General features: G+C 41.2%; 1 protein-coding gene across 1 annotated transcript; it reads left to right on the plus strand.

Moving 5' to 3' along the window:
• The first annotated feature begins 3,991 nt into the window (after positions 1 to 3,991).
• Positions 3,992 to 8,043, plus strand: clrn1 (clarin 1). Its single transcript, XM_029518298.1, has 3 exons — positions 3,992 to 4,244; positions 6,500 to 6,679; positions 7,778 to 8,043. The coding sequence occupies exons 1-3, from the start codon at positions 3,992 to 3,994 to the stop codon at positions 8,041 to 8,043; spliced, it is 699 nt and encodes a 232-aa protein (XP_029374158.1).
• Positions 8,044 to 12,803: the final 4,760 nt, after the last annotated feature.

The raw sequence follows: 12,803 nt of genomic DNA on the forward strand, positions 1-12,803 counted from the left end.
TATAAACGATATCAGAAAGATGAAAACACGACTTGAAAGAGAACATATTTTCCTCTGTTTGAAAGGTTAAATGGACTGTGTAGCTGGAAGATGGAAGATTTTTGGAGATTTTCGTTGTCTCATTAGAAATGAATGGAGTTTTTTGGCCACGTTTTCGCCATTTATGGTGCCAAATATTGTATTCTACCCAGAAAAACTATCGGACACCAATCCCAAACAGGCCCCAGATGATGGAGTTTGTGACCCAAGGGTCTTGGGTCCTTTTGACCCAGTGCCTGGTAGGTGATATATTGGGATCGCTTGTGGCGGTAAATATGTTGCGTCATTTGTTGCGGTTGTGCTCTCTGCTGTGCTAATTGTGTAATTATTTTCACACCAACACTAGGTTTAAAAGTCAATATCTCCCCTTTCTCCAAAGATTATAACTGGTTCTGCTCCTCCGCTAATCAAACCGATTAGCAATGTCCTCTAGCTCTCTCTCTCCACTCTCTGTTCCTCAAATCAAATCAAATCAAATCAGATTTATTTGTATAGCGCCAAATCATAACAAAGTTACATCAAGGCACTTTACATATAGAGCAGGTCTAGACCAAACTCTTTATAAATTTATTTAAAGAGACCCAACAGATCCCCCGATGAGCAAGCACTTGGCAACAGTGGCAAGGAAATACTTCCTTTAAGAGGCAGAAACCTCGAGCAGAACCAGGCTCAAGGGGGGGCGGCCATCTGCCTTGACCGGTTGGGTTGAGAGTGGGAGAGAGAGAGAGAGAGAGAGAGACAGAGAGAGAGAGAGAGAGAGTGAGAGTGAGACAGGCAATGGAGGGGGGAGGGTGTAGGCAGGAACATGTTGCTGCATGAAGTTCATGGAGTTGAGCTGTAGTACAGATTTCATGAAATATGGGACCAGCAGGTGTTGCAGGAACATGGGATGGCGATGAGTCACCACTTGCAGGATGAGGACAGGGAGAGAGAGGAGAGGAACTGGGAGAGACAGAGACATTGGCAGAACATGGTTAGTAAATGCAGTATAAATGCTTAGAACTGGGTGAAACTGTGTTTTTTAAGAAGGATGGTTCTTATCAGCCCATTCTAGGGGGGAGGAAAGGAGAGCAAACGAGAGGGAGGGAAAGAGAAAGAGGGAGAGGGTGAGAGAGGGTGACAGGGAGACAGACAGCAAGAGAGAGAGAGAGAAGCTCAGTCCTTCCCCCAGCAGCCTAGGCCTACAGCAGCATAGCTAAAGACTTTAACTTTTTAACTATAAGCTCTGTCATACAGGAAAGTTTTAAGCCTGGTCTCGAAAATTACTAAAGAGTCCGCCCCCCGGACCGATGCTGGAAGTTGGTTCCATAGAAGAGGAGCCTGATAATTGAACGATCTGCCTCCAGATTTACTCTTGGAGACTCTAGGAACCACAAGTAAACCTCCATCTAGAGAGCGGAGTGGCTTACTAGGACAGTAAGGAACTATGAGCTCTCTGAGATATGATGGAGCTTGGCCATTAAGAGCTTTATATGTTAAAAGAAGGATTTTGAATTCTACTCTATATTTTACTGGCAGCCAATGAAGAGCAGCTAACACAGGAGAGATATGATCTCTTTTCCTAGTTCCTGTTAATATTCGTGCAGCAGCGTTTTGAATTAATTAAAGGCCTTTTAGAGATTTGTTTGGACATCCAGATAGAAATGTCCTGTCCATGTCCTGGTCAAAAATTACTCCAAGGTTGCTTACAGTGGAGCTGGAAGCCAAAGTGATGCCGTCCAGACTGATGAGATGATTAGATAGTATTTTTCTATCTAAGTCATCCAGACTTTTATGTCTTCAAGACATGCCTGCAGTCTGACTATCTGGGTGACTTAATTTGGCTTCATTGATAGGTACAGCTGAGTATCGTCTGCATAGAAGTGGAAGTTGATGCTTCCGCGGTCATCAAACCCCAGCTTAAAAAGCCTAATCTTGATCTAGATGTTTTGGCAAACTATAGCTCCATATCGGACCTTCCATTTACTTCTAAAATCATTGAGAAAGCTGGTGAAAATCTCCAATGACATTCTAATGGCTTCAGACAATGGATCAGCCTCCATACTTCTCCTTCTAGATCTCAGTGCTGCATTCGACACCTTAGATCATAATATTTTACTACAGAGACTGGAACATGAAATTGGAATTAAAGGAACTGCACTAAGGTGGTTCAAATCCTACTTATCAGATAGACATCAGTTTGTTCATGTTAACAACAGCTCCTCCTCATGTACTGTAGTCAGTCACGGAGTCCCGCAGGGTTCGCTACTTGGACCAATCCTCTTTACGCTTTATCTGCTTCCTCTAGGCAACATTATCAGGAAACACAGCATCAACTTCCACTTCTATGCAGACGATACTCAGCTGTACCTATCAATGAAGCCAAATTAAGTCACCCAGATAGTCAGACTGCAGGCATGTCTTGAAGACATAAAAGTCTGGATGACTTAGATAGAAAAATACTATCTAATCATCTCATCAGTCTGGACGGCATCACTTTGGCTTCCAGCTCCACTGTAAGAAACCTTGGAGTAATTTTTGACCAGGACATGTCCTTTGTCCCTCACATAAAACAAGTTAGTCAGGCAGCTTTCTTCCACCTTAGAAACATTAGGAAAATCAGAAACATCCTTTCTCAGGATGATGCAGAAAAACTAGTCCATGCATTTGCACTGGACTACTGTAACTCATTACTATCTGGATGTCCAAACAAATCTCTAAAAGGCCTTCAGTTGATTCAGAACGCTGCTGCACGAATAGTAACAGGAACTAGGAAAAGAGATCATATCTCTCCTGTGTTAGCTGCTCTTCATTGGCTGCCAGTAAACTATAGAGTTGAATTCAAAATCCTTCTTTTAACATATAAAGCTCTTAATGGCCAAGCTCCATCATATCTCAGAGAGCTCATAGTTCCTTACTGTCCTAGCAGGCCACTCCGTTCTCTAGATGGAGGTTTACTTGTGGTTCCTAGGGTCTCCCCTAGAGTAATTATTGATTGTTAATTCTGTTAATTGGACAAATTGTAAGTTTCAACCCAGGTACAGACTTGTCTTCTGATGGAACAAGTGTGGTGGCAAAAGGTTGACAAAGATCTTTGAAAAAGGGGTCTGCACACGTCAGCTGTCCTGCATGAGTTTAATAGCATTCAGTGAATGAACTCATACAACCGTATGAACAGTGAGAGAGCATCGACCCCTCAAAACATACAGTTTTTATTGTGTTCTTGAAAAGGGTGTTAGTAGATAAAATATATGGTGTTAGCGTCATCATTGTCAGACTTGTTCGAACCATATGTATTACTGAGACATCGCTATCTTGGGTTCTCTGTCGATGGTACACTTAGTAACTTCTAAATCAAATCAAATCAGATTTATTTGTATAGCGCCAAATCATAAAGTTACATCAAGGTACTTTACATATAGAGAAGGTCTTCTATGCGTGACAATGCTATCGCGGGCTTACGTCAACAATTTATGTTTACATGAACATACGATAAAGATCACAATAACTAGCAGAACAGTTAAATGTCAGAATTTTCAACCACACAAGCCTTTAAATTAGTAGCTGAACAGTAGTCGGAAAGCTGCGGAGCTGAAACTGCAGCTTTATACTGATGGGGAGTTTTTGCGTTATTAAAATATGCGCCAATAGGAGGTGCCATCTGACCTGTGTGTACGTGTGTTAGTATGTGTGGTACATAAACAATGAAGCATCGTCTGTCACACTCAGCATATTGCTGGACAGCTGAATGCTCAGTGATCCCTCCTCCTCCCAGTCTGTAATTTAACCCCTTGTTGTCCTGGTGATTCGATCTGGTGTTATTGAGCCTGTCTGCTGTGGGTCTTTGACGAACCTGTACCTGTCTTGACCTCAGTCCCGCAGCGGAGTGAGGTTCGGGACGTGGGGCAGATGGGGGAGCGATGCCCCCGCTCCACCCGTCCAACAGCCTAATCCAGCCTTCATCCTCCCCGCCATGCCGAGTCGACAGAAGCAGCTCATCTTCTCTGTCTGCGGGATTTTCGGTTTATCCTGCGCCCTGACGGCCGCGGTGGCCACCGGTCTGCCGTTCTGGCTAAACGGGACCGTGCTGTGCCGGACTGGAGCCGACTTGGTCAATGCGACCGGACCCGAGCTGAACAAATTCCTGGGAGAGCTGAGCTACGGACTGTTTCACGGACAGAGGGTGAAGCAGTGTGGCCTGGGAGGGAGATCGTCCAGGTTTTCGTGTGAGTGTTTGAGTCCTCATGCAGACTTGGTCCGGCAACAGGCAGATGGACTGTGAGCTCAAGTGAGCATCAATTATTCAATTGAATAACTAAAAACCTCTTTAAATAGACCTTACGACCCAGAATCTGGTAGTTCAGAATACAGTCTTGGATAGTCGCAACTTTTACTTTTGGTTCTTGCTGTAACTGCTTTTACAGCATTTCTACTGAGTTTTGGTACTTTAATTCAGTTGACTCTGACTCCTGGTCAGTCACTTCCTCAAATGTTAAGTTCAACATCTTTTATTTATTTATTATTATTATTTTTATAATTTTTTTTTACGCCTACATGAAAGATATGGAGACAACAATCATCAGTGACGGAATACGAATGAGGAATCAACCTAAAGCTGGTCTGATGTGGAGTCTGTGAAGTCAACTGAAACCAGACAGATCAGACTGAATTTATTCAAAGATGGCTCACAAGAACTAGACCAGACAAGCAGAGCTGATGTAGGTCCAGGTCCAGGAGATTCCCATGGTATTCTGTGAAAATCAGAGGATCTTTGGCCTTTTGCTATGCTCATCCTGGTGCAGAGCAGATAGATTGAACTGGTTCCAGTTAACGAGAGCAGTCATGTCTCACAAACGAGCTGATTGGACCAGATCTGAAGAGAGAACAAAGAGTATCTGTATAGAACCATCACTGGATGTATCAGTTAAGTCCAGAGTGTAGCAGATCGTCCAGTCTCTTCTACTGTTCTTAAAAATTCACAGGCTGTTATTAAAAACTAAAATTAAAAACATAGCATTTAATCCTTTGCATGACAGTGGCAGGTGAAACAGAAGCGGTATTGTCCATTAAGTTTGACACCCACTGTCTAACAATGGATCTGTTGTGTAGGACTCAGTTGTGACCTAGACCTGATTGTGTGTCTGTTTGTGTGACCATTGTTGACCGTTCATGTTATTATGTTCATAAACTTTTGACCCAGTTGATAAAACTTGAGATTCAGTCTTGGGGAAAAGACAGACTGAATGATGGCTGTGGAGGGGAATTTGCCTCAGACTTGGCTGTGGGTGACAAAGGGTAGAGTGCAACATGGAGACACCTGAAGGGAGGAGTTTTTGCTGTATGGGGACTTGACATAGAGGTATAAGCAGAAGGTAAAGCTTTTCAGCTGCCTTGTTGGTGAGTTTAGCAAGAAGTTACTGGATTTGGTGATGGGTGATACAGTTAAGGAGCATGGAACATTATCAAGACTCTATAATTCAGGATAGGACTATATAGATGTGAAGGTAATAAGACAAATCCAAAATGTGACATTCAGGGGACAAAGACACAGTTGGGAAAAATTGCTTAACCGTAGAAAATCAAAGTCATCTCTACACCCATGGTGGAAGAAATACAAGGAACATCAACACTGTTGAGTTTTGGTTTGTCCAGAAATGTCCATCATACTGTACGATGTGCAGAGAATAATTTTGCAGCTAAAAGAAACATGTTCACAGTGTGACAGTGTTAAGCACAAAGATTTCTGGTATGTTGAAGCTGAGACTGAGGATGAGAAGACAGTGAACACAGACATGTAGGATGCTCAGATGCAGCTGGACAAACATATTGTAAAATTACAAATTTACTTTGCTGCCACTTACAATGTTATTCTGCTTAATGACTTTAATGCACGGCAAAAGCTAACTGAGACCACCGGGGCAATATAAAGAAAAAACCTTGGAAACATCAAACTGCATCAGCTTGAATTGCAGGTGGGGACAGCCTGTGCTGCAAAGGTAAAAAGCAATTAAACATATATATATATATATATATATATATATACATATAATAAATACATATATACATATAATACATATATACATATACATATAATACATATAATATACATATAATATGCAGCCTGGTCATTTCAGTCATTTCAGAGAAACCCACAAAAGGACTGGAAGATGAAACAAATAAAATCTGTATGCCGATGTGGTGTGTAACATTACTGATGGTAATACCACATAGATGAGGGCTTTAATATGGCCTACTGGGGCTGGGGTTAGTGGGGTGAAGAAATTCATTTTGCTTCCTCCCTCTTTATTGATGCATAATGTCTTGTCATCCAGAGAATGTGCAGAGTTTACATGTTCTCCCTGTGTTCGCATGGGTTTTTGCTGGGTACTCTAGTTTTCTTCCACTGTCCAGACAAGCATGTTTAGGTTAATTGGTGACTCTGGTCTTCCTCTGAACCTCTGGTGTCTTCTCTCCCTCCCAGTCTTCCCAGACCTACTGAGTGCCATCCCAGCGGGCCTACATGTGAGCATTATCTTTTTCTGTGGTGCTGTCATCCTCTTCTCCTCTGTGGCCACGGGCTTCTTCTTCTTCAATGCCTTTGGCAGACCCTACAAGACTCTGCAAGGACCCATGGGACTTTACCTTTGGACCATCATCTGCTGTGAGAAACACATGCCTACATGTCCAACTCATGTTCATTTTCATGGAGATGACTGAATTCTGACGAGTTTATCCTAAAGCTCCTTTGAGAGAAATACTATGATGACAATTTTGTTTTGTTAAGAATTGTTTATTTCTATCGAAGACAGAGGGAAAAAAACATTTTAAGTTGAATTTAAATTGGCTTCAACAAATAAAGGCTGTTTCTGAGAAGCTGAGATTAAGAAACACAAGGAAAATGGTCAACATTAAATGTTACATCATTTATATCTTTTCATCATTTATAAATGTACTCATTTATATCTAGGAGAAATAGGCAAAATAATGAGGACACCTTAAATAGATTTTTTAACACAGCAGAGAAGGGATCAATCTTCAGTCTCGCTTTAATACAGCATTCCCACAAACTAAGAAACAAACAATATACTAAACCCTTCTTCTGTTGTGACTGAATGTTACAATGCATAAAACACGTCATGATGTATGCCCAATGCATGCTGGGCTAGAAAGTTCCTTCTGAGTAGGACCTGAGTAGGTCCCTTCTCTAAGGGATCAGTTTAAAGATGCAGAGAAACAGTGTCAGTGTCCAGTCTGATAATCGCTGCAATTACAGAAACATTGACCCAGGACAGCCAAGCTGATGGGAACAAAAGACAATGAGAAATAGGGAGGGCAAAGGATGGGGGCAAGCCACTGCTGGAGTAAACTAAGAGTCAACAGCCCCCCATTTATCTCCCTCACTGAGGTTACTTACATTTTTATTTCATGACCACCTGTCATCACAAACATTTCACCTGTCATCATTAACATCTCACTTATTGTCAACCTGTCATTACTTGTAATCACTAATATTTCATCTGTCACTATAACATCTCACCAATTAATGATTATTCAGCATTTGCTCATCATAGTGAACTGTGACCTCTTCAGGCCTTTTTTTTTTCAGAATAATCATTAACTGAATTTCATGATTATTTTGACAGCAGTGATTTGTATTGCATGTTGACCCCTGACTCAGAAGCATTTAGTCAGGAATTAGTGTTTTGTCTGTCTGAAACCCAAGAACAGAAGCTGGTTCATGGTCTGGTCTGCTTTGCAGGTCTGTGTAGCTGTTTGGTGATGATCCTGTTTGCATCAGAGGTAAAACTTCATCACCTGTCAGACCGGATTGCCAATTTTAACGAAGTCAACTTCGTGTACCAGGCGTACAGTGAGAGTTACGACAGATCCTTTTGGCTTTTCTTCCTCATCTTCTCCCTTCACGGACTCAACATCCTATTCATCAGACTGGCAGGAATCCAGTTTCCCTTTCAGAAAAACAAAGAGGTGGACATGAGCGGGGGTGCAGCTGATCTCATGTACTAAAGAATCTGTAGGATCTGTATCTGGTCTGAACTGGGTACCGGATACTCGGCTGAAACGAGTATCCGGTACGGATATATACAGAGACAGCCTGTCCACACCAGCATTTCGATAGATATTGTAGAGTTATTTGATTCGAAACAGAAGCGGTGTTTGTGTGACAGGCCGGGCTGCATGCAACCTGCATCGCCTTTCTCATTCTCACACTGTTTTCTTCACCGGTCAGGTTTTTTTTTTTTTGTTGTTGTTCTTACCTTGGTGTAATACAAATTAAGCTGTAAATAAAAATATATTGAGGCTTACAATATATATATAGCAACTTCTGATCAACCCATACAAATTTCAGGCTTAAAAATGCAACTTTCGGTATAAACAATGCCCAGTTTCGGTTTTAAGTGCCACCCCATCCGAGTATAGATACGGCTACAGATAATGTAGATGGTTGAACAGATACGGATACAAATATGGATAGTGGTGTACTCGCTCATCCCTAGTCTGAACCTGGTCCAGTTCAACCAAAAGTCTCTCCATATTATTTGGGTCAATATATCTTTTTAGGAACTGGTTAGACTTTGCATATTGGGTCAATGTTGTGCTTCTGATCTTTAGTTTTGCTTCAAGCCCTTTTTAGACCTGCTTAGAGAGGATTGGATCTGTTCAAATCTGTTCATATTTGTCCAGGCCTATTCAGGTCCTCCAGAACTGGTTGGACCTGGACTGATCCTATGTGTAAGAATTAGTTTAAGTGTAGTTTCAATTTCTGGTCTGTTATGTTATGTATGTCTTATGTTATTTTCTTGTGTCGGTAATGATAAAACTGTTGTCATGAAGATCACGCCTGTTTGCACCTGTTGATCATGTGATCTTTGTACTCCGCTTTTTGATTGTTTATAAAACAGAAAGAAATATTTGTGCCAGTAATATTGTCTTTTTCTCTTTTGAAGTTGGAGCAGATTGACAACCTGCAGTTGCTCTTTTTGTGTCTCCTTCTGTTTTCAGTCCTTGGACTGAAACTGGTTTGGATGAAACAAGTGAAAGAAGTCTTGCGCTAAGGACTTTGATTGGGAGGGGGCTGATGTGGCTTCCTTGTCCCTGCATTGACACCAACACTGACAGTCTGTCTTTGGTCGATGATGTACTGACAGATCAAAATGAAGCTAACACTCAGGTCTGAGGTCAGTGTCATGTGTCTTCTTCAATAGAACAACACAAACAATGGACTGCCAGTAACAGTAAGATTTATTGCCAATAAGCAATGGTACAACAAAGAAATAATCTACCAAACACAAATTTCCTTACTTCTTGAAAGGAGGAAGTCCAAAATCTCTCTGCCAGCCTCTCTGCCTCTCTGCCTGACTCCTGCCTGTCCCTGCCTGTCCCTGCTTGTTTCTCTGCCTGTGGCTACCTGTCACCCCTTCACCTGAGTTATTTTGTAGCTTTTGGTTTTTTTATTAAAAGCATTTATTTCACCTCAACCTGGTTTCACAGCTCCTGCATTTGGCTCCTCATTCCCACACCATCACCCTCAACAACACCACTAACGTGACAAAAACAATAACAATCATTACTGATGAAACTCAGGCAACTATTGTACACAATGTCCTTGTTCATGAGATGACAATGAGAGAAGCAGGACAAAGAATCCAGCCTGATTTGAGCAGATTCTCTGTGGCCAGCATCATCAGGACATTCAGAGGTAATTGAACAGGTAATTGTTCCTCGTTGTACACCATTTGACAAACACAGCACTTTATTGTAAGTACTGTAATGTTCATTGCAACACTGTTTTTATTGGCTGAATATGTTTGTAAGTGTATTTTCCTCCTTGGTAGAATTGAAAGGCGACCACATGAGGGTGGAAGGACTACTCTTTTCTCCCATGAACAAGAAGCACTTGTTGTTAACATGGTCCTTCAAAATAATGGAATCCCACAGCGTTATTGATAACAGTGTCAACTTTAATGTAATCAACAGTGTGTCTCAGTGTGTTAAGTGTAACCTACACACACTTTCAGCACTGATGCTTCCAGTACAATTTTATGCTCATAGGTCTGTTACTGTAAGCTAGTAGTTGCAGTTGCTAATTTTATAGTACTGTAGACAATCTTGTAAACAGAGGGGAACTCTCTGGGTGTTCAATGTATTCAATGAAGGCCTAAGAAAAAATTTTGAAAGAATTTTTGTACCACTAATATTTTTATTTAATTAAAATTTTCAATGATTTTTTATTCAGTCAGTACAAGTAATAATTACTTGATCATTGTTATAAACTGAACTGACTAATATTTTTTGGGAAACCAATCACAATTTTTCTTCCAATGGAATCTGGGTAGGCTGTTAAATCAGCAATTCCTCCTGCTCGACCTTCGGTGGCTGTAACAAAGGCCCGTGTAATTCAAGTCAATGTGGGCATGAATTTCTGTCTTAGCCAATCATATTTCATAAAGTTGTGAGTGGGACTATATCACAACATCTTCCGGGTATGCACAAATAGAATATAGATAAGCTCAATCAAAACAGTGGAGAGAGTGGATGGGAGAAAGACAGAAGACAATTTAGAGAGCAGGGAAATGGTGGGAGCTAGTGTTGAAGAAGAAGAAGAAGTGTTGAATTTTTGTCTTTTTTGCCCCTGGTTGAAAGTGCCCCTTTGACAAAACCATTGGCGTCAGGCCCCTGTCAGGCCCCCTCAGTAAAATTGGTCTAGAACCACCACTGTAGACACTACATAAAATAATTTAGGACACAGAATCCAGGGCATATAATTTCTGAAGATGTGTATTGTAGATGCATTTAGCAAAAAATTATCATAGTCAAAGTGATATCTACATTCAGCACATTCATAACTGTGCCGTGGGAGGATTCAGTTGAAGAAGCAAAAGCTCAGGTATACAGAGCTAGGTAAGGATGCTGAGCAGCGAGGATGGAAGGTTAGGATTTATCCAGTGGAAGTAGGATGTAGGATGCATAACACTACACATAATTCTCTGCATTTGGCACAATTTTCATGGAGAAAATCGCTTGTTTTCACCAGTAACACAGTGTCTGTGATGTTTCATGCTCTTGATGACATCAATAAATGGACAGACAACAACTGCGTCGAACAGTAGCTTTACTGAAGCTTTCCAGAGGGTGCACATACATGGCAGACCGCTTACTGACTGAACTCCAACATGTGACAACTTTGCTGGTACATACATATATTTACCAGCAGCGGGTGTAAAAAAGACCATAATTCCGTCATAAAGACCATGCCTTACAATGGTCGATTATGGACATTACATCACTCTTTTCTTTTTTTTTTTTCTTTTTTTTTTTTTTTTTTGTAACAATATCTTAACTTGAATTTCAACTTGCTACTTATGTTTTAATCCTACGTAATCCAATAGGCAAAACATAATATCTGTAACTGTAACTGATATGCACCATAGCTGTGTTTGAAAAAGTAACTGAAAAGTCAATTTCTATATTGTAAAGAAACAGCCATTTACTTGTGCCTTCTTAATGTATAACAACATAAACAATAATGTTCATTTGTAGGTAAACTTAAATGATAGCTTTTCAGTCCATGAGATAGAACAATCTTCCGAGTAGCCTGCTAACAGTCCCTAACAGTATATGGATTCTTAAGACTACTCATATTCACTAAGGTAGGTAGGACGTTGTCTGTTGTTGAGAGGGATATCTCGGTGGTATGTCAACTGTCATCATCTGACTCAGGTGGAATACTCTGAAGGTCAGTAGGGATTTTCTTGAAGATGGAAGAGTTCCGTGTGATTGTTTCCTTTTTACGTCGCAGTGATCATCAAGCCCTTGATCTTTGATACTGTGTACAGTTCAGTGTTGTAAGGTGTGGTGAGCTTGTTGTGTTTGGGCTGACGATGAAGTACAGCATCTCCTGGGATGAGAGTACTTGGTGTTGCATGACGATGTGTGTCGGCATAAGCTTTCATTTTAGTTTTAGTGGCATGATCCTTTGCTCTGATTATGTGATCTGAGCTGTTGGGAGTGTCTGTGGCTATAGGAATCTTTGTGTAGATCTTCTGCTGGAACAACAATTCAGCTGGTGAAGCATCTGTAGTGCTGTGTGGTGTAGAGCGATATTCTCGAACGAAGATGTTGCTTCCATGGAGTGCCTTGTGCTGATACAACACAGATGTTCTTGCCTAGTGTTTGCATGAAACATTCTGCAGTGGCATTAGCCTGAAGCCACTGGGGCATGATCTTGCGGTGGTGAAACCCGAAGTAGGTTGCAAGCTGAGAAAACTGAGCACTGTTGAAAGGAGGGCCATTATCTGTCTTTAGGATTCTGGGGATCCCAAACATGAAAAAGGAAAGACTTTGTCTAAAGCAGGTATGACTGTGTTGGCAGAAGTTGACTTCACAGCCTCAACTACTGGGTAGCGTGTGTATTCATCCACAGTAACGAGCAGATATTCTCCAGTAGGGAGAACTCAGACATCTGTAGTGGCTCTGAATTACTAGCTGGTGTGTTCGCCTGGCATGCTAAACAGTTTTTGACAACAGCTGCTTGCTGGTCTATGTTTGGAAACCAGACTTTTGTCCTGAGAAGTGTCTTTGTTTTGACGATGCCCTGGTGTCCCTTGTGTGTGAGCTGTAGGGCTGAAGGAATTACGATTCTTGTGTTTCTTAGTATGATGTTGTTAGTTCACTGCTGATTAATTTGAACTGTTTCAGAATGGGGGCATGTTGCGTGTCATTTGTGATTTTGTGCCACATGTTGTCTCTGATGTGTTCACTGACTT

Source organism: Echeneis naucrates, chromosome 13 (assembly GCF_900963305.1).
Source record: "Echeneis naucrates chromosome 13, fEcheNa1.1, whole genome shotgun sequence".
NCBI classification, from domain to species: domain Eukaryota; kingdom Metazoa; phylum Chordata; class Actinopteri; order Carangiformes; family Echeneidae; genus Echeneis; species Echeneis naucrates.